Source organism: Gymnogyps californianus, chromosome 2 (assembly GCF_018139145.2).
Source record: "Gymnogyps californianus isolate 813 chromosome 2, ASM1813914v2, whole genome shotgun sequence".
NCBI lineage: Eukaryota > Metazoa > Chordata > Aves > Accipitriformes > Cathartidae > Gymnogyps > Gymnogyps californianus.
The window spans coordinates 162394410-162415947 of NC_059472.1; the positions used below are offsets into that span (position 1 = coordinate 162394410).

The following is a 21538-nucleotide window of genomic DNA, read 5'->3' on the forward strand; positions in this document are numbered from 1 at the left end:
TATTGGGTTTTGCATCCTGCATTGTGGGATGCACCGAATGTCTCGTGGTACCCAAGCCATGGCACAGCCAAGAGATGAGACCATAACACATCTGTGCTCCATGGCACAGGACATGCCAGGTCCAGCAGCCATCATGGCAAACCCAAAGCTGATCTGCAGAGGAGCAACGTCAGGCAGCCACTGAGCAGGTGATGGAGGATGCCGGATTCGGCTGCCCGGGATGGGATGCTCTCCAGAGCACCGCTCCTTTCAGCAGGCGATGGAGAGGGATGGGACCCTGGCACAACTTGCACCACTGGGCTATCCCTTTCCCTCCAGCTCGTGCAAGCCCCGTGTGAGCCCTCGGCTGATCTCAGGCCCCGTTATACAACCCCCGGTTCACGGACTGCCGTGGGACGCACACGGCGACACAAAGGGCTTTGCTTAGCAGCTGTGTTTGCTCAGGGCGGCTGATTTTGGGAGCAAAGCTGATGACATGTGGTTGGCCAGGCGACCCGGGAGACTGGTGCTGAGCTTGCAGCTTCCTTTTTTAATAGGTGACTCAGGCGCTCGGTAGCTCACTGGGGTTGGTGGTGGGAGCCGGGCTGCAAAGGCGTGCCAGCGGCAGAGGTGGTGGACACCAACAGGTGGGTAGTGTTGTTTCTCTATAGGATAAAGTGGTTTAAATAGAAAGCAGAGCAAGCCGGAGCTGCTGTGTTACTGGTGAGATGGGGTTTTCTCAGGGGAAGGAGGGGGAAGGGGTTTTGTTAGTGATTTGTTTTCCACTTGTTGGGAGTTGGCTGTCAGATGTAACATGATTACGATTCAAGAGACCTGTAATATTATCTTCAGCAGGAGACAGAGCAGTTTAGTGATTTATGGGCAATAACTGAAGAGGAAGTGAGTGAATTTTTAGATTAATATTTAAAAGTCCTTTTCCCCCTGTTGCCTTGCCTTTTCCCCCTGTGTCTAGAAAGACCAGTGAGTACAAATGAATATGAGGAGTGATTTTCCCCCATTGCAAGTTTGCAGGTCCCAACAGCCCTCCCTGCCTGCCTGGGGTGCAGCTTATGGGGCAGAGAGGCTGTAAACTGAGCCCGAGCTGCACATACGTGGGGCAAGGGAAGAGCTAAAGAAACCCCGACAGCTGCTCCCTATGGACAGTCCTAACATTGCAGCCCCTCACATGAAATGCGTAGATTCATCCGGCGCCAGACGCTGGCACGAAGGACATTTTGCCGACAAACCCCAGCGGGGAGGAGCATTCCCCATATCCCTCGCTCAGACAGCAGCGCCGTCGGCCGCGGTGCCAGCCGCTGGGTGGGACGGGAGGAGGGGGTCCTCAGGAGCTCTTTTCTTCTATTTTAGCTCGCAGGGGATGCTTTAATGCTTGAAGTATCAGGTTTAAATTCCCTAGGGCCACAGTCAGTGCTAATCAATCAGCGCCACATGGGATGTATCACTCAGCGCTGGAACGGATGCTGAACGTACCAGCAGAGCCCTTTAGCTTGGCAAGGCAGAAACGTGGAGTCCAGCACAGGTCTTGAACTGGATTTCCATGCCCTCCATCTCATATACAACAAATATCACCCTAAGCCCGGCCTGCATAGCATCCTTTGGCTTCCCTTTAGCATCCCTAGCTGGGAAGTTCCCCCCTCCCTCCCAGGGGATGCTGTGCAGTGGCACCATGCTCACAACTCTTGAGATGTGCTAGGTGCCACTTGGACGCTGTTAGCCGCACACACGTGAGAGCTCAGCTTTCTCGTTAGCGGAATGAACTGTTGTTCTTTCACTTTTATCTATAATTAGCAATTTAGAGGGTGGCAGCAGCCTGTTTCGTCAGGCATAGCCGTGTGGAGCGACCAGACTTTCTGCAAGCGCAGAGCCAGTCGCCCGCCCGGCAGGTTTGAGAAGCCCCTATCTAAGGCAGGCAGTTTTGTGAGAAGCGATAAGCAAACAGCGGGCTGTGCACAGCCTGTGCACTGCAAAAATGTCAGAAAGGAGAAGAAAAAAAAAAAAAGGCAACAAAGGCAGCGATAAGGGGAAGGTTTCAACGAAAGCCTTGTATCTAATTATATCAATCATTAAAACAGAAGCTCTGCAGCCTTTCATCCATCCAAGCTAATGGATGAAGGACTAGGCAGCACTGAGGCTGTGCTATTTTCCACTGCGTGAACTGGAAATCTTCCTTCAGCTGCATTATTCGTTCTTGGCTGGAGGGGAACATTGCTCTTCTTTGTGCAACGTCTTGACCCATGGGCCCACGGGCCAATAAAAATTATATCAGCTCAGCGGTAATATCCATAGCGTGGGGTGGGAGGAGACCATTAAACATTAGCAGCCCAGCTCTAGGACATGGGGATGCTTTTCCTAAGCACTTAGCACCAAAATGGTTAAGCACAGCAATGCTCGTGTAAGCCTAGGCAGGGTCCCTGCCTTGCCGTGAAGTGCTCCCATCTCCTAGAGTTAGTTTTTAAGAGAGATTTTTCAGTGTGGCTGTGCCCTTGCCAAGGGCTTGTGTTCATTTTCCCAACCAGAAAGGCAAATCTGTGCTTGGTTTTCTTTCTGTTTTAAAGCTACCAAGGCTGACTCTCCCCAGCTCTCCCCATTGCTCTTACTGGGAGGCTTAGCCAAAACTCATTACTTTGCAGGGAAGAAAGCTTCTGTTTTCCAGACTGATTGGACCCCTTTTGCCTTTCCAGTAGGTAATTCAGCAATGTAGGAGAAAAGAAAGAGATTCCCAGGCAAGATTTTTCAAAGCCCTCTTCAAAGCTTTCTGCAGCTAATTCAGCACATACTTCAATGCTCTTCTCACAGGGTACGGCCATAATAAGGAAAGACCATGAAATCTGAGGTACCTTCGCTGCCAGTTACTTCACTTTCCATTTTTACAGAGTAGACCCCTTCAAATGCGTGCCTCGAGCCTCCAAATGAAGGGAGAAGCCCACTGCAGCAGATAGAGGGGCTTGTGTTAGCAGATATCGGCACTGGCTCCAGTAAAAGCGGTGTCTCGGCGATGCCTTGACCCTCTCCTCCCCATTTCCAGGGTGCTGTTTGTCTCAAAAAGCCAGAGATCTAGTCAAAGTTTGGGGTCTCTTGAGCAGAGTGGGGAAAAACTGATGCAATCAGAGGGTGGTTGCAACCTCACAGCCTATCTTAAGATGCACCAAATCTGCCCCAGCAGTGCCACTGTCTCCACTGGCTGTAGGTGGGTAATTCCTTTTGACTTAGTGTTTAAGCAGTGTCTCAGTGCTGTGGACAGCAGAAATCAGGGAGAGGGGTCCGATATTTACATGGTGACTTAGAAAAAAAAGCATTAAGGAAATATCTTCTTCTGTTTCCTCCCCTGATGTCCTAGTGACCTCTGGCAGAACTGGGCAGCTAAACCTGTATTGCATCCCACTGCTTCCTCAGGTATCCAGCCTTGGTTCTGCATCAAAATGCCTGCACATCTGCAGGAGCAGCTGGAACCAAGGACAAAAGAAACTTTGGGGTTTGGCACCTTCCAGCAGCACACTGGCCAGTGTCTGACAAGCTCACTGGGGTCCCTCTGTTCTTATCTTCATGGCTTTTTGGTGCATGTTTGTCCCTGTAGGAACTGGTATTTCATTTGAAGCACCAGCTCCTGGAATCCTGCTAGTGTATAACATTAACTGCTGTCACTTTAAAATAAAAACAGAATAAATCTCCTTCAGTATTTTAGAGAAAAACTTGAAAATCTGAACTCAAAACACAGAAAACAAAGGAAAAGAGTCGTTAAGTTTGTTATTTACAGAATCTCATGATTTGGGGACTGAGATTTGAGGGCAAAGAACGCTAGAATTGCTGCAGTGCTTCTAATGTGCACATATTAAAAAGTACATCAGCCCTTTCCTGGCTGTGCAATAGCTGGATTTGTGGCGAGAGAGCCCATTGTTCAAACAGAAAGCATTGCAAATACCACACTAAATCCGAATGCAGCAGTGCAAGTCTGCAGATAAAAGGAGAACCTTCTCGTGTTTTTACAGCAGTAACAGAGAAATTACAGCCCTGACTAACCTGGAGGACTAAGATGCATCATATAGGTGTAAAGATCTATGTACGTCTGTGACGGGAGGTGGAGATGGCCATCCTGCTCACACCCAGCAGAGTAATGCAAAAAGAAATTTCTTAGCTAGAATTTGGAGTTGCCTCTTTCTTTGAAAACTGAACCCATCTGCTTTAGAGCCCTTAATTTCAACACGAACCTCTCTCTGGGGATGGACACAGCTCTCATCCTCAGAGGGAGGGGAAGCCCCCACTGTTTAGGGGGATGAGGACCAAGGGGGACAGGGCACAACAGGTGGGAATGAGGGACCATGGCCTGAGCATCATCCAAAAGTGCGTGACGGCTCCAACCATCCAGTCCCTCTGTGTACACCTCAGGAGCTGTGGCTGATAGATCACCTCCTCCCAGAGCAGCCATTTCTCCATGAACCAGACAGGGACATCCTCAGCTGTAGTCATCTCCATGGGTGACATCTGAACAAAGGTAGGAGGAACGCTGAATATCTTGGATATCTCAGCAATGCCATGCTGGGCCCCAGTGGGGGCCCCATGGGAGCTGGTGCAGCTCAAAATATCAGATCCCTGAACTAAGAGCAGGGTTCGGTCCTCTGGCTCTGCCAAAGACTCCCTGCTACATCCTTGGGCAAGTCTCGTAGCCTCTTCATCTCTCCGTTCCCTGAAATGGGCTCCCAGGGGAGAGGTAAAGATAAATGGATATAACTGCTTGTGTGGCACACCGATAGGAGAGCGGTGCGGCCATGGAGCAAAAAAAGTGGGAACTGGTTCAAGTTGAACATGCGTAGCTCTTTCACGTCCTCCGACTCGCTCATGTTTGGTGATGGCCTTGTCCAGGGATGCAGGAATGGGTGCGGGCTCTGTGCCCCACCAGCAGGATGGTGGCATCAGGTCACTAGCCGATGTGTTACTCTCATCCAGGCTCAAAGTCCGTTTCAGCCATGAAAGAGGTAGAAATGTCCACATTTTCTCCCTGAACCAAAACGTCATGATGTTAAGTTTTGGGGGACCAGGGCGGGGGCCGCTGGGGGAATCGGTGTGCAGATGTCAAAGGCGCCTGGCAGAGCCCTTGGTAAGCGATGCTCATGCTCCAGGCTGGCCGTGCCCTCTCATCTTTGGCACATAGCTCACCGCGCACGTCTGTCCCTGTTTCAGATGAGAGGACGCGGTCATTTTTAGACACATCAGACAACACTAGCCACATACTTCACCAAGGACGAGGGAGGTCCTCTGCGCCCTCCGTGAAGGAGCTGTCGGCTCTCTATCTCTCCCAGACAGCTGCTGCTGCTGCTCACGCCGGCAGCCCCACACAGCCGGTAAGCACCGCGCGCCGCCACCGTCCTCCCCCTCACAAATCACCAGCGGCATCCGAACAATGTCCCGTCCCAGCAAGTGGTTGTAAGAGGGTGAGAGAGAACATGTCTGGTTTCATAAATCTGGAGAAACACAGCATTTGGTTTTCCAAAAATGACCAGCTTTCCCTTGTCACTTGCAAATATTGTATAAATGTTATCAGAGGTGTTGATTTGTATGTATATGATGTATAAGCTGCGTATACATACACACACACATATATATACACATTATATTCACACATGCACACACATACCAAACACACACACACGTCTACATCCACTAGCCCATACAAACATACGTAAGATTTCCACTTTATTTGCACGTATATATTTACACACTCACACCCATGGAAGAAATATTCAGCACGCAGTAACACATACATCTCCATGCTGTACCCATTCCAACACACGCACTTATATATGTCCGTGTATGTCACACTCAGACATAACTTTACAATGCAACCTCCCTGTGTTCCTCTGTTTACAGCCGTTGGTCGGCATCCAGCTATTTAATCACCCACTCCAGACTGATCATTGGGTCATAGGATAATTCAGGTTATAAGGGTTATGAGGCACTGAGCTACATTTTTCCCATTTCCCCAGCTCCACTGGTGATCCAGGAGTAACCTGGGATGTGATTTCACATCTGAACCTTTCCTGCAGGCACGTTCATGCTCCCTCCCACTCTCAATCTTTTACAGGGTCCCTGTCCAGAGAAGCAGTCTCTCGAGCGTGTATCAGGGCTCTGTACTGGAGGAGTCCAGAATGAAGCAGTCCCAGTTCAAAATAAATGAGTGGAGACTGTAACTGGAAAGTTATAACTGATAGGAAGTCTAAAAAAAAAAAAAGAAAAGCAATTTCAAAACAATTAATTACACAATCCATAATGCAATTACAAATGCAGATCAGTTTTATTTTTAAAAATATCGAAGTATAAACAAAAATATAGGCTAAATCAAACTTTGGAGAAATCTGTGCTTGTTTTGTTTTTCCCTTAACTCTAAACAAATGTGTTTGGGGTTTTGTTTGTTGACTGAGACTTTTGGCAACAAATACTTCTGATCAACCTGGAATAAGATTGTTTTTCCCAGCTGTACAGAACTGCCAGTGAACCAAAAAAAAACACCTCACCTGTAATGTTTTCAGGTCTTTCTAGTTGATACGTACATATATGTGTATTTATACAGATAACGCGTCTTCCTATGCAGTTTGATGTCATTTCTCCTCGTGTCTTTTCCAGAGTACTGTGAAGGACAACTCCATTCACTCTCCCCACAGACAGAAGAAAAGCAAGGTAAGAAATGTTAAAGATAAGCACCGTTATCTAACCAAATATTTGTGGACTGTGGTGGAGTGTGATTTAAATACCCACACAAGGCAGCGAGGAGCGCTTTCATACTGAATATAGCTATCAGCTGCTCAGTCGCCCTTCCCCACATTCAGAAGTTCTTCACAGACCCCCAAAAAACCCTTATTTTTAAAAGTGCATTCAAAGTATGCTGGCTCATGTGAAAGATTTACATTTTACACTTGCTGCAAAATATACTGATTTTGGTATTCTGGGTTTTTTTTTTTTTACTAATGTTCAATACTTATTTTTAGCCGGAACAATCTGCGTGTAACAACGGAGTGAAATAACACCGCGCGCCATTGCTTTTAGCAACAACTAATAATATTCCAGGCATAACTCTACAGACGTAACTCCACAGGCATGCCAAGGGTCAGCAGATCTGTTTACTGAAAGGATAGCCACCAGGATTACAGTCTCTTTTAGATAATGATTGTAGGCCTCGGCTACCTTCCCTTTGGATAAATGCCAAGCTAGAGCAGGTTGCAGGTATTCAGTTCAGTGTTCGGCGCCCAGGCTCCCCAAGCTAAGGAGAAAAAAGGCAGAAAGTGAGGCTCAAAGGTAGGCTGAACAACCACAGTCCACCCCATCACGACTGCACCCTCTGTTCACTTCTGTACCAACGCTGCTGTGAATTTGAGCTGAGCTCAGGCCGATTGAGTCTAAACAGGTCTAACTTTTGCTGGCCCCCAGCGACGGGTGTTACCCCAACCTCTGGTCCCTCAGCCTTGCTTTTTCCTCCTAGCAGAGCACAGAATTTGGCCTGCTAATTCCAGCAGCGTGTAAACCTTAGTTAGCCTCATCCCTGTACAAGTCTGCAAGTCAAAAGAGCTTTATTTAAGTCTATTAGAGATATATATGTATAACTGCGCATCTATTCTTATGCAAATGATGACGTGGGGTACACTCGTGAGTCCAACAGAAGAAATCATTAATCAATCAGACAAACGTCCTTCCCCAAGCCTTCACTCCTGTGCAGTGGGCAGCCCATGGTGCTACCAAAAGCCCATCATGCTAGCTCACTATCCAAAAATAGGCTGTCCTCATCAGCTCAGTTTGACACTTTTGTTTTTGGTTCCCTCTCCCCATTTTCTTCTTGAGACCTCTTCACAAATAGCTCCTTGGCTTTCTCCTGCACCCATATCCTATCTTCCCAGACTCTCTGTAGGTCCTCACACTGCCCTGGACACTTGAGAGCAGGAGGGAGAAGTTAATTTTCAGCTTGCTACTCTAAGAAAGACAGCCTTCTTCATGCTATTCTTGTGGTCACTCTATCTTGCTGACACAGCCCAAATCGGGCATCTCTGTTACGCTGTAGCTGGACTGAATGCTGGGGACTGTGGACTAACCACCGCACATGCCTGGATTAGAGACCTTGCTTTAGAGCGCGTTGCTGTGTAACCAGAGCTAACACGAAGCCTGGAGCGTGTGCAGTGGTGTGATGCTTTGGAGTGCAGTGTGCTACTGAACCAAAGGTATGGAGCTTAGTAGGTGCATGGATTTCCCTTGTTGGCTGGCTTTTTCCTTTGCTGTTCTCACTATTAACGGCCCTGGGGTTGGGGGGTAAGAGATGATGCTGACGTTTAAAACTGTTTCCCTAAAGATGTCAGAAGCTCAGAAATCATCTAAAGTTGCCATCAAGAAAATGGAAGACGACTTACCTCCCCCTCCTGCCCTTGGCTCAGTCCAGGTCATCGCTCCAGGGAGCCAGGATCTCAACCCACTCCCTGTGCCTCCTCCAAAGCAAGCCTTCTCCAAGTTCTACCAGCAGCGTCAAGTGAACGAGCTGAAGAGGCTCTACAGACACATGCATCCTGAGCTCAGGAAGAACTTGGAAGAAGCTGTGACTGAGGACCTGGCAGAAATGCTTAATACTGAAGATCCCAATGCACAGGCATCTGTGAACCTGGACAAAGTTCTTCCAGGAGAGGTTCAGTCCATGCGCTGGATTTTTGAGAACTGGGCACTTGACTCCATTGGGGACCATCAAGCCACAAAGAAGCTGGCAGAAGAAGAGATCATTCCCGGTGGGGATGTGAAAAATACTTCCCTGAGGTTTGAAAGCCAGTCAATCAATGGGGACAGTCTGTCAACATCAGCCAAGGTATCAGACACAGACCTTGCCAGAGGGGATGTGCATACTGCCCGGTGGCTGTTTGAAACCCAACCACTAGACTCATTAAACAAACTGTATTCGGATGAAACCGAAGTGCAGGAGGCAGTTCTCAAGGAGCCTGTCCAGGGAGGTGATGTGAAAGGTGCCAAACAGCTCTTTGAAGCACAGTCCTTGGATGCTATAGGACGCTGCTGCTCAGTGGAGGAGAAGAGCATCCTACAACTCAAGTCAGAAATCCAGGAGCTAAAAGGCGATGTTAAGAAGACTGTCAGGCTCTTCCAAACAGAGCCCCTCTGTGCCATCAGAGACAAAACTGGGAACATCCATGAAATCAAGTCCGTCTGCCGAGAAGAAATTCAGAGCAATGCAGTCAGAACGGCTCGCTGGCTGTTTGAGACTCAGCCCCTGGATACCATCAACAAGGACACTTCCAAAGTGCAAATAATCCGTGGGATTTCATTGGAAGAAATTGGAAGGCCAGATGTCAGTGGAGCAAGGTGGATATTTGAAACTCAGCCTCTGGATGCCATCAGAGAAATCACAGTTGAAGAACAGGATTTCAAGGCTTCAACAGATTTTGTCACAGGGGCAGATGTCAGTAAGCAGCGAATGCTCTTTGAGACCCAGACTCTTGATTCTCTGAAAGGAGAAGCTTCAGAAAGTGTTGTAGCCAAAGAGCAAGTCATTGGAGGTGATGTGAAATCTACACTCTGGCTATTCGAAACTCAGCCAATGGAAACCCTGAAAGACAATTTTGAGGTGGGACGTTTAAAAAAAGTAGAGCTTTCAGCAGAGGAGAAGGGAGACGTGAAGCAAAGAAAACATGTCTTTGAGACCTGTCCCCTTGGCAGCATCTCCAAGGCATTTGAGGAAGAAATTCCAGCCGCCAGCATGGAAGAGGTAGTGAAAGGGGATGTGAAGTCTTTCAAGACCCTGTTTGAGACTCTCCCCTTAGACAGCATTAAGCAGGCTGATGCTGAGCCCGTCATCAAAGAAGAGGAGAAGATTCCAGCTGGCAACGTCAAAGCCAACCAGATCCTGTTTGAGACAACACCTTTGTATGCCATCAAGGATAGTTTTGGCAATTTCCATGAAGTCACCTCTGTAAGCAGAGAGCAAATCATCAGTGGTGATGTCAAGAACTACAAATGGATGTTTGAAACCAGGCCCCTGGACCAGTTTGATGAAAGCACCAAAAAAGTGGACATAATACGGGGGATCACAAAACAAGAGGTGGTGGCTGGTGATGTCAGAACAGCCAAGTGGCTCTTTGAAACTCAGCCCATGGACGTCATTCAATACCAAGCCATGCAAGGTGAGGAGCGTCCCTCGGTGAAGCGGGAGATCTCCCAGCGGGGGGATGTGAAGACCTGCAGGTGGCTTTTTGAGACCCAGCCCATCCACACCCTGTATGAGAAGGCTGAAAAGAAGCAGGAGGAGGATGGCAGTGTGCCCCAAGCTGATGTGAAGTCATACACATGGATGTTTGAGACTCAGCCCCTGGACTCCCTGAAAGGCCAGGAGGAGCAGTATTTACAAGTCAGTAAGGCATACAGTCAGGAGGAATTACAGGGAGTTGATGTCAAAACTGTCCGGCACCTATTTGAGACCGAACCCTTGGGCAGCAGTGTTGTCAGTGAAGCTGACCGAAAAAAAACCATGCGGTACTCCAGTCGTGTGGAGATACAGTCTGGGGAAGTGTCCAGAGTGAAGGAGTTCTTTGAAGCTAAGCCCTTGGATACAGCCACCAAACCAACATCCCAGAAGGATGATGGGACAATTGAAGCTGGATCCGTGCACAAGTTCACTTGGCTCTTTGAGAACTACCCTATGGACTCCCTGAAGGACTGCTCTGAGGGCATCCAGGAAATCCCTCCAGAGAAGGATGTCAAGGGGGGAGATGTTGGAGGCAAAAGGTTCGTATTTGAGACCTATTCCCTTGACCAAATCCATGACAAAGTGGATGAGACAGAGCTCCAGAAGATCCAGAAAGACACCATGAGCAAAGCTAATGTCAAGTCCTGCACAATGCTCTTTGAAAGCCAACCCTTATACGCTATCCAGGACAAAGAGGGGGGATACCATGAGGTCACCTCAGTGCAGAAAGAAGAAATCATGAAAGGTGATGTGAAAGGCGCCCGGTGGTTGTTTGAAACTAAACCCCTGGATCAGATCAAGAAGGAAGAAGAGGTGTTTGTGATTAGGGCTGTCACCCAAGAGGACATCAAGAAAGGAGATGTCCAGTCTGCCCGGTGGAGGTTTGAGACAGAGCCTCTTGACTCCTTCTCAGGGGGAAAGATGTCTGTGCCCAGAACAGTAGATGATGTGCAGAAGGGAGATGTTCAGTTCAACAAGCAGCTCTTTGAGTCCCAGCAAGTGGGCCAGAAGAAGTATGTGAGGATGGTCAGTGTCAGTGATGTTCAGCGGGGTGATGTGAGGACATCCACTTGGCTTTTTGAAAACCAGCCTGTGGACTCCCTATACGGGGATGCGGAGAGAAGCTCATCTATCAGTACCGTGCAGAGAGAGGACAGCCAGAAAGGGGATGTAAAACGCTGCACCTGGTTGTTTGAAACCCAGCCAATGGACACCCTTAAGGACCCAGAGGTGACAACCAGTGCTGGGGCCCAAGAAGCCATCCCTCACGCAGATGTGAAAAGTACAACGTGGCTCTTTGAGAGCACACCCTTGGACAAATTTAGTGCTTCTGAAGGTAGTATAGAAACAGAACTGAAAGAAAGGACCATGAAGGAGACTTTAGAGACGCTCTGCACTTGCCAGGCTATTCAGCTTGATGGGATCCTCATTGAAGCCAATGATATGGAGAGTGTGAAGATGGTGAAGTACCAGCTCAGCAGCCCAGGTGCTCCAGAGATCCTGAAAGAGGAGATTGTGGGAGGCCATTTGCAAAGGATCATGCTGCAGCTCCTGCACAGAACCAATGTGGAAGCACAGAGCGTGCTGGTGGAGGAGGACAGAGAGGGCAAGATCAAAGTAAGCCCATTGCAGCTACTGGACCAGAGTGAAGCTGTTAAAGGCAAAGAGGACTTGAGCGGAAATGTAGCTAAGGCTTTACAGGTTCTCCTCAGTCAAGATGCTTCCATCAAAAAGGGGATGGTCTTACAAGAGACAAAGTCAGGATCAGTGAAGATGACTCTCTACTCCCTCCTGTTCCATTCTGTCCAGCAGAAAGTTGTCAAGGGGGATGTGAAGTCAACGATAGGGAACCTGTTGGCTTCTTCTCAGGAGCAGAAAGCAACAGCAACTGTTAAGCGTGAGGACAATGAGAAGGGAAATGTCCAGCTTTTCGCGAGCTGCATTGAGAAGGGAGATCTAGACTATCTGAAGAATCTCCAGCAGGAGTCCGAGATACAATCCCTCATCTCTTCCCAAGCAGAGCAGGGGGCAAATGAGAGTGCCCCACGGGTTGTGCAGGGGGCTAAGATACATATCTTACCAAATAAAGAACAAATAGAGAAAGTAATTGCAGAGCCAGGGGCTATGGAGGGAGCAAAAAAGGTATTCGCATGTGAAAGCACGGGCAAAGAGGGTGCATTAGAGAGAGAGGCTGTGCATGCAGCAGGTGTGACAGGCACCACTGTGCAATGTCTTGGGAAGCCCCTGCCCACAGTGACGGGAAAGGAAGAAATTCTGTCGGGAGGGCTTAAAGTGACTACAAAGTCAATCCAAAGGGTTGCAGATGTCAGCAAGAAGGCAGAGAAAGAAGAATCCACCACTGCCAGTTTGAAGGAACCCAAAGCTATGACACAAGGTAAATTTCCAACTCATGTGATGGCTCAGAGGGGAGAAGTGGCTGGGAAACAGCAGAGTTTGGTGACTGGGGAAGCCAGCCAGATGCAGCCAGAAGAAAAGGCCCTTGGCAGTGATCTTCAGGCTGCAATGCAAAGCCTGAGGCTAGCAACAGCAGAAGCAAAAAACATTCAACACCATGTCCAGAGCAAGCTACAGAGGAATAGGGAGGAGGTCCACATGGCCTGCAGGCAGCAGGCAGCCAGCACACAGGGGACAGTTACCCTTCAGTCAACCGTACGCCAACAAGACTCTGCATCCACCACACAGGAGAGCACCAGCACTGCCATCAGGACCACCACCACTAGAGCCCAGGAGGCATCCAAGACCCACACAAGCGTGTCTCAGAAGAGCATAGCATCACACAAAAAGGTCAGTGCTTCAGAGGAAGTACAGGGAGGACAACTATTGAGCCAGGAAAGCCAAGTTGTGCCTAGTAGAGATTTTAGCATTAAGGATGGCCTTTATACTGCCACACCCGTGAAAACCTATATAAACCCTTTTGTTGAGTCTGATTACAAAGAGCAATCAGTGCAAGAAGAAAGAGATGTTATTATCAGAGGGGATGTACAGACAGCTATCAGAGCACTGCAAAGTGCCGCCACAGAACAGCGCCTGGTAGAAAAGGAGGATGTTGTCCGAGGTAATTTAAAAGCCACACTTCAGTCGCTGGAAAAGTCTAACGTTAATGTCTCCAGAGGGGATTTTAAAGCCGCTATGATATACAGAAATGCAGGGCAGTCCTATTCTGTGTGTAAAAAGAAAAATGAGACTCAAGTCGTTAGTAACGAGACTGCTGTAGTGGCTTCAGGGTCGCAGGCTGATAATGACTTTCCTCCTCCTCCTCCCTCAGTTGCTGTGATGAAAGCAGAACATTGCCCACCCTCAACTAAGGCAACAAGAGAAGGTGCCCTTCCACTACCAACCAGCAAAGATGAAGCCCCAGGATGTTCTGCACCACTCCAGACCCCTCTTCTTGCCCTCCCTTCTCTGTCCTGCAAACCCAGTGATCAGAGTCCTGCAGAGAAGCCCAGGACTCCTCCAAAACCAGAAATTACTGCCCCACCCCGGAAAAAACCTGTTCCCCCTCCAAAACCTGAGCACCTCTTACACGAGGCACATTCTGCCTCTGCAAATAACAGCACAAGCAGACCAACCAAACCCATCCCTCCACCCCTGCCTCCAAAACCTCCAGGCCTGAGGGAGATCAGCAAGCCAAAGCCTCCCCCCACGGAGCTGGGCTTAAGCTGCATGGAAGTATGTGAGCAATCAGGCCAGGTTCAGGCAAAATGCTGCACTTTGGAGACATCTGTGAACAAGCCTGTCACGGGTCAGGGTATGAGCCCTGAGAGAAAGCTGCCAAAAAACACTACCAAAACCCCTCTTCAAATGGCAGAGGAAAGATACAAGGCCAGCAAAGGAGGACAAGGAAAGGTGGAATCAGGTAGTGCTAAGACTTCAAAGCCAATAAAAAATGGAGTGGTTAGTTTTGAAGTCGAGCAGGGTATGATGAGCGGGAAAGCAGCAGCTCCAAGGAGGTGCCCAGGTGAGGTGGTTCAGAGGTATATAGAGCTGTGCCAAGATGAGAACGGGTGCTCTTCAGTATCACATCCAACCTGTCCTGGTAGAGCACAGACGCTTAATGTGCCAGGGCAGACTGAGCCAAGCACCTCCCCTGTGGGCCACACCACTCCTCCAAAGAGAGAAAATGACATTGCACAAAACGCCTCGTCCAAGGTGGAAAGGGAAAGTGTGCCTAATTCTTATGGATCGTGGGATAGTCAGAGAGTCGTGCAGCAGGTGAATGAGAGGAAGCAAATGTGTCATTCAATGTCTTTCCATCAGCAGCCAATGAGCTCCTTTGAGGAGCAGCAGCAGGGCAACAGTGGGCAATTGAAATGTCCTGATGGGGAGGCAGAGACACCTGCCCAGGAGAAGCCAGCAGTTGTTATGAGAGAAAAAAACAAGAGAGAAACAGAAGATGAGCGTCGGAAGAGGCTTTCAGTACACAAAGAGGAGATCATGAAAGGCAATGTCAAAGAGGCTATGGAGATCTTTGAGAACCTCAGGAGACAGGAGGAGCTGCAAGAGATCTTGACTCGGGTGAGGGAGTTTGAGGAGGAGACAACCAAAGTGGACGTGAAAGCTCTGAAGAGCTTCTTTGAGAAGGTTCCTGACTGGGTTGTTCGTCAGAAGGCCCACCAGGCCAAGCAACAGGACAGGGCTGAGACACTGGCAAAGGAGGACACTGACAGTGTCTCCTCAGTGGAGCTGGTTTTCGGGGACCTTGAACGAGCAAGTGCTGAGATTATCCACCTGAAGGAGCAGACACTTGCCCGGCTCCTCGACATTGAGGAGGCCATCAAGAAAGCTCTTTATTCTGTCTCTAGTCTCAAGTCTGAGTCAGACATCGCTGGGCTCTCAGGGCTGTTCAAGGAGTCTCTGGGGAGCACCCAAAGCTCTGTGAGCAGCAGCAATATCCGTAAAATCAGTATTGTCTCAAGCAAAGCCAAGCAGGAGGGAATCACACAGGAGACAGGGGAAGCAGCATCTGTGGAAGGTGCAAAGGTGGCAGAAAAGACCGAGGTAACCAAGGCAGAGCTAGAGGTCCCCCGCCTTGTTCAATCTCGTGTCAGCTCTCCCTCCTCACCTTCCTACATCTCCATCGAGTCTGCTGCCAGAAAACCAGCAGAATCACCCAGGACAACACACTCCCCCTGGGACGTCCCTTCACCAGACTGTCTTGACACTCCAGGAAAGAGGGATGTTTTTGCTCAGGACAGCGTTAGCTCCTTTAACCATCCATCAGCAGGGCCTACTGGGCATTACATGACCCCCTTTGAGAAGAGACCAGAGCCCGTCCAAACAAAAATTGGGCTGAGCTCAGTGAAACAGCACACCCTTGGCAATGCCAACCATCCGATCAGTGAGAAAGACAGGTGCCCTCTGGACACCTCCAAAGGCAGCTGCCACTGTGGGATGAAAGGAGGCTTTTCGGACTACTGCTCCCTGAATGTCCCCAGCCCACAAAATCCGCGGAGGCAGAAAAGCATCTTGGAGCTGCAGACAGGGCCCGATGGGTCCAAGCTCTATGGAGCCACCCGGACTGTCATGGAGCAGTATGAGGAAATGGACCAGTTTGGAAACAAAATCATCACTTCGTCCACCACAGTCACCAAGCAATCTGAGACACAAACATCTTCCACATGTGATGTGGTCTCTCATCCCCAATATGAGGTATCTGCCTCACCCGTGTTTCGGAGGTACTTGAAGAGCCCAGGCGAAGACTTTCGCACCAACGGCAGTTTTCAGGAGCCAGGAGTGGTCTTTGTCACCTTTGGCAACTCCAAGCCAAAGAAATAGGAGATTCTGGAGAGCAAGAGAGAACTGTATAAGACAAAAAAAGAAAGTCCACAATAAAAAAATCTCCTGGTTTATCCACATTACACACAGAGATTCATCTACACCCTAAGAACTTCTCAGGGTCATCGCCTTGGTGTTTGCATACAGACAGGAAAAATGCAGTCTGCCTTGACACTGGAGGAGAACAGCCCTCACCTAGCCAACCCAACAGACTTGGTGCTGCACCACAACCCAGAGCCCTGACACTGTTAGAAGCACAAGGGAAAAATCCATCCATGGGCACCTTAGGGTAGCTTCTTCCCCCTAGAATGTTTGAGGGGGGACGGGGGGGATCGTATCGGGCTTCTCTGAACTCATGCAGAAGAAAGGATAGGCAGGATCAATTAAAGAACCAACCAGCCTGGTCATTGACAAACACCTTTATGCTATCTTCTTTTTCTAATTTCAATATAGACTTTCCAAGAAGGGCATCCTAAACACACATATATACACATGCTCATATTGCTGGTGAGTTGGATAGGTTTTCTTTTAGCCATTAACAAAAGAAAAGGAAAAAAAATATCTCAAATTGCTGTCACTGTTGGGGTTGGGGGAGGTAGTTATCAGTTTATTTTTCAGTTCCTGGAAAGTACTCGATGTTACTGAAAGTTGTCAAGCCAAGTCCTACAGCTATTATCAGTGCCATTCCCCCAAAGAAAGATGCTATGAAAGATTCTCTACTTGATTCAGAATGGTTACTGCTTTCCTTTCTTTATTTTTAGAATTGTAATTTATTATTCAATATATACAAAAAACTTATTTTAGATTTTCCATGCTTTCATACATGTTTACTGTTTAAATTCATTTTGAGACTTTGTAAAGCAATTTTCTTTTTATTATGACTTTGTTTTGTACATTCTCAACTCAAGATTTTAGATATTTTGTGGCTTTTTTTTTTAACTTCTATTGCTGCGTTCTGAAGGTAAACATTACCTCTAAAAATACTTTGGTCTGGTTGAGTTTCTTTTGTTGAGTGCTTGTTTGCTTTCAAAGTACCTAGAAATCATCTCTCAATGAACCAGTTGAATCACATATTGAGAGCACTCTAAAGCACTGGAGGGATTTAGTCTACTTCTTCTTTACAATGTGGGTGGATTAACAGCCCTGTGGCAAGCGGCATTCATACTCTTGTCTGAAAACTGAGTTGAGTCCAGGGTGATATACACCACCCAATCCGGGACCCTGTGTAGGTGTGTGGAGACTGGGTAGGACGTATACACCAGGAAAAGTCTGAACATTTGCCTGTACCCATTTCCTCCATGTGAGGAGGCAGCAGAGGTGGTGTGTCTCCATAAGCCTTACAAGGAGGGACAGTTGATGAACCAGCCATTGCTCAGTGCTGTGCCTCAACTGATATCACAGGTTGGGCTCAGTTTGGGAATGAGGCGAGCGAGCACGGAGTTTGCTCCAGGTGTGGGAGAAGATGAGGAGCCTACAGAGTGACTGGATGGTTTCTCAGGGAGCTGTGTCCTACTACCTGGCTCAGACTTGGGCTACCGACCCCTGGGTCTGACTGTAGACCTTCTGGCTGGTCTATGGCAAGCCACCTCATCTCTCAGTGCATCAGTTTACTTTTCTGCAGAAGGGGACAGTAACCTCATTCAAAAAACCACCATGTTTCAGTAAGATGTTGCGGTTAATATTTTCTTTTTTCCTCTGAGGGAAAAGAGTTCACATTGATGACCGAAGAGCAGGACACTGGGGAGAAAGGGACTGTTTCAGCATCTACCACTTTATATCCCGGAGTCCATAGCTAGGTTTTTGAATAGCAAATAACATCTCATCTGATGCAATACCTTGTTCAAGGTGTTGTAGACCAAGTAGAAGTTCTGTTTCAACCCCCAGAAAAGCAGGCGCATACCCAGAGCTCTTTGGTTTGCCTCTAGGACCCCATAAATTTGAAAGTGAGATATGCCAAAAGAATATCATTTTCAGTTCCACCAAAGAATACACCGAAGGCTGAGGTAGAAGAGCAGATCATCATAAAATGAGCATATATGGTTTCAGGGAATCAGAAAAAATAACTGCTTAGACTTTCCCAATTGTTTTTTGTAGGACCAATTGTAGAAACGGGGGAGAATTAGTAATTTGGAGCTGCTCTTCAAAATTTTTCCAACACTACTTTCTTATCCTTGATTGTTTCTCATCTTAACTTGTTTCAGGATGACCATAAAACATGTTTGTTTCATTTCTTTTTAAGGACAGCTGCAGAGCAGTTTTAGTAAGCTGCAAACAGGTTGCTTGGGCAATGAAAATGATTCCACAGGAACTGAAACAAACCCAAATATCCTGCACTGCCAGTGCTTAAAAATACTGATCTTATTGTTTGTGTTTCTGGTTTTACAGGATTTCTAAATGTCTCAATGAGCCATTTATGAGGCTAAGATCGTTTCAGATGTGTTTCTTTCATGGTATTTCCATCAGCCAGGAACTGAAATGTCATGAGGGGACAGATGCTGCATTATTTCAGGACCATACATGGCTCCTTGAAGCACTGAAAGAGCTGGAGAAAAAAAACAAATGCAAAGATTTGAAACTCAAATACAAGCAGAAGGATCAGCTCGTATTCTCAGACCTTGCAATAATAAACCAGCAGAGCACATACAAACTTTCAAATCCCAAATGAGTTGCCATAGTTCTTCTGTGATCTTTGGATACAAGACATGATATTGTTCACCATTCTTTACCCTAGTGGGTCACTACACACAGTGCTAGGTAGATATTTTCGAGAGCAAAGTGGCTGGGAGAATTACCTGGGCCAGTGGACAGAGGACAGATGGCCTTGTCTTAACCGCACCTCCCTGAGTGGTCAAAGGACAAATTCAGCTACAGATCTGGTTCTCTTGCAGCAGTAGACATGAAATATGCCACATTTGAGGTGCCTGCATCGAGTATTACCCTTCCCAGCTGCATTTCAGCCACTGGTCTCCCTGAGGATACTCAGTCTTAGGTCAGAAACCTTTGTGCTCACCGTCTTCTCTGCCTATCAATAACACAGGCATTTTCAGGCTGACCCCTCCTACTATAAAGATTTTAATTCACCTAGGGGAAAAAAGGCAACAACTGATAAGCCATAAGCCAACTGCAACTTTCAGCATGGCAGTAATCAGCAGTGTGCTAGAAGAGCCTTCCAGGAACATTCTGTAACTGCTTTTCACAGAAGTCTTAAGATAGTTTCCTTGCCCACAGTGCCATTCGATTGCTGCTAATCACTCTCTCTCTTCCAAACCATTAGGAAGGCTTATTCCTGGGGCTGATAAAAATAGCTCTGAAGAGCAAGAGTATTTGCCGATGCATCAGGCAGTGAGCACTTAAAATAAATCCCCTGGTGAAAGAGACCTGCATCCCCTATAAAAGATTATCACACTTTGGAAACACACTCCAGGAGTACGTACATTCATTCCCAGCTAAGAGTAGACAGATCTCGTTTGTTTACTAAACAGCACTGCTTCCTTCCTTGGTCACAATTAAAGGAAAGCATTTTTTTCATATACAACAGAGACATGTCAACAGTTACTCTCTTCTCTGCCAGGACACACACCTTCATGCTGTATGAAAGCTCATCGCTGTCAGAGTTAAAGCCTGCCAGAGTACCTAGATGTAACTGTGATCTGTACTGCCAAATACAGAAAAGTTGATCCATTGGCTGAGATTTATTATCGCCAGGACTGGCACTTTGCTCCATCATCACAGATGATGTTGCATTCATGCAGCTGCCCATCACCACTCACAGTTCTTTGCCAAACAGCCTCCTCATTTCCTCCACTGAAATGGCATCCATGCCAAAGGTGCAGAGCTTCAGTTTCTCTTGGAGAGACACACTAACATGGCATTACTTTCCATCTGGTTTCTGCTACCATTTTCCACTTGAAGGATCTAACTTATCTTTGCACAAAAGCACATTTCTGCTTCACCTTCACCAGCACTGCCCTCCCATTGGCATCAGCACAGTTCTGTAGTCACATCGGTGAAATTCATCTTGCCTAACTGACTGATTTTGTCCAACTACGTGGGCTTCTTTTAGGGTAGATATATCACCTTCTAGATTCCCTTAACTGGACCTCCACGAAGTATACTGGTAGTTTAGACACCCATTACATATGTAAACACCTACAGAACTATGGTCTCGTCTCTGTAGAGGACTGGAATAGCCCAGATATGCTGACATCATTGCAGACTGAAGGAAAGACAGGGGGTTTGTTTGTATACTTCCCTCTAGAGAGAGGGAAGAAAACCGAAGATGTTAAACTCTTCTTCTTGAAAGTGTTGTCAGAGGGAAACAAAGATGACTTGACCTTACTGGTATGTTCAGCCAAAATGAAGGTAATTTAAAAAAAATTGGTACCTAGGTGTTTGTTGCAAATAAAAGACAGGGTACCTGTTCCCTTGTCAACTCATCTCTTGAGATACAGAAACACCTTTCATGTTTCATAGAATCAGAATCATAGAATCATAGAATCATAGAATCATAGAATCACAGAATGGGTTGGGTCAGAAAGGACCTTAAAGATCATCTAGTTCCAACCCCCCTGCCATGGGCAGGGACACCTTCCACTAGACCTGCTTGCTCAAAGCCCCATCCAACCTGACCTCGAATACTTCCAGGGAGGGGGCATCCACAACTTCTCTGGGCAACCTGTTTTCTCTGGTCTAAGCTAAAATCTGGCCATCAGCCCACTCCACATAAGAGCAGAAAGTAAACTCGCCTTTTTTCTGAGCTGACAACACTGCAAACCAGGGTGAGCACATATTGAAGAAAAAGCCAGAGGGATCAGAGAGCACCAGCAAAACTCTATCAAATTAAACTGTGGCAAATTACCCCCAACAAAGAGGCAGAGATGCCCTCATTTGAGGGAGTATCAGTACTCAGAGCACTGACCTGGTCAGTCAGAGTTAGGTTAGGCTCAGCTGCGCTCCTTTTGGGGCTTTGGACAGACTTGACTTGCAGATGGACTCACCAGGTAAGCTGAGCCTCTGCTTCGCACCACAGTGAAAAGGAACGCACAGAGATGCCCGCATTGCCACCAGCATCCTCTGGATTACTTGACCATGCAGACAACCTGGAGCTATTTCTGCAGCTAGGCTGATGTCCAAGCTTCTTTATTCCCTTTCTCTTTCCACTAATAAAATAGCTGGTGTGGGCAATGCTTTCCAGAGAGATTCCCTGGGCTCTTCACATAAAGTGTTGTTTGAGGAATCAGGTCATGGCATAAAACACAGTCCACAGAGTAAAAATACTGGAGTAAACCACGAGGTTTATGGAGCTGTGGAAGGTTTAACGCTGAGATGTGCTGCCTTTTTAGGGTTTGGACTATGTGGTCTGTGTGAGCAGCCGTAAGATATCAGTGATTTCAGGAGCTGCCCAGCCAGACTTTTTGAGTCAGAGACTCTGAACAATGTTTCTTACCTCACTCAAGGCTTTTAAATGATTCAACTGAGTGAATCATTTGCTCTCGATCAAATGAATAATTTCTCTCATTGGGGGTC

The 21538-nt window shown here is 47.5% G+C and overlaps 1 protein-coding gene across 2 annotated transcripts in view; it reads left to right on the forward strand.

The window, feature by feature from the left end:
• Positions 1-16995, forward strand: part of XIRP1 (xin actin binding repeat containing 1) — a 32705-nt gene extending 15710 nt beyond the window's left edge. Inside the window, exons 1-4 of one of the 2 annotated variants that reach the window (XM_050892512.1) lie at positions 603-626; positions 5176-5336; positions 6616-6669; positions 8327-16995. In XM_050892512.1, the coding sequence (XP_050748469.1) occupies positions 8327-16012 (7686 nt within the window). In that variant the 5' untranslated portion in view covers positions 603-626; positions 5176-5336; positions 6616-6669 and the 3' untranslated portion in view covers positions 16013-16995. Of the gene's footprint in view, positions 1-602; positions 627-5175; positions 5337-6615; positions 6670-8326 lie in introns of those variants that run through there. The other variant, XM_050892511.1, reaches the window with a different exon arrangement.
• The last annotated feature ends 4543 nt before the right edge of the window (positions 16996-21538 follow it).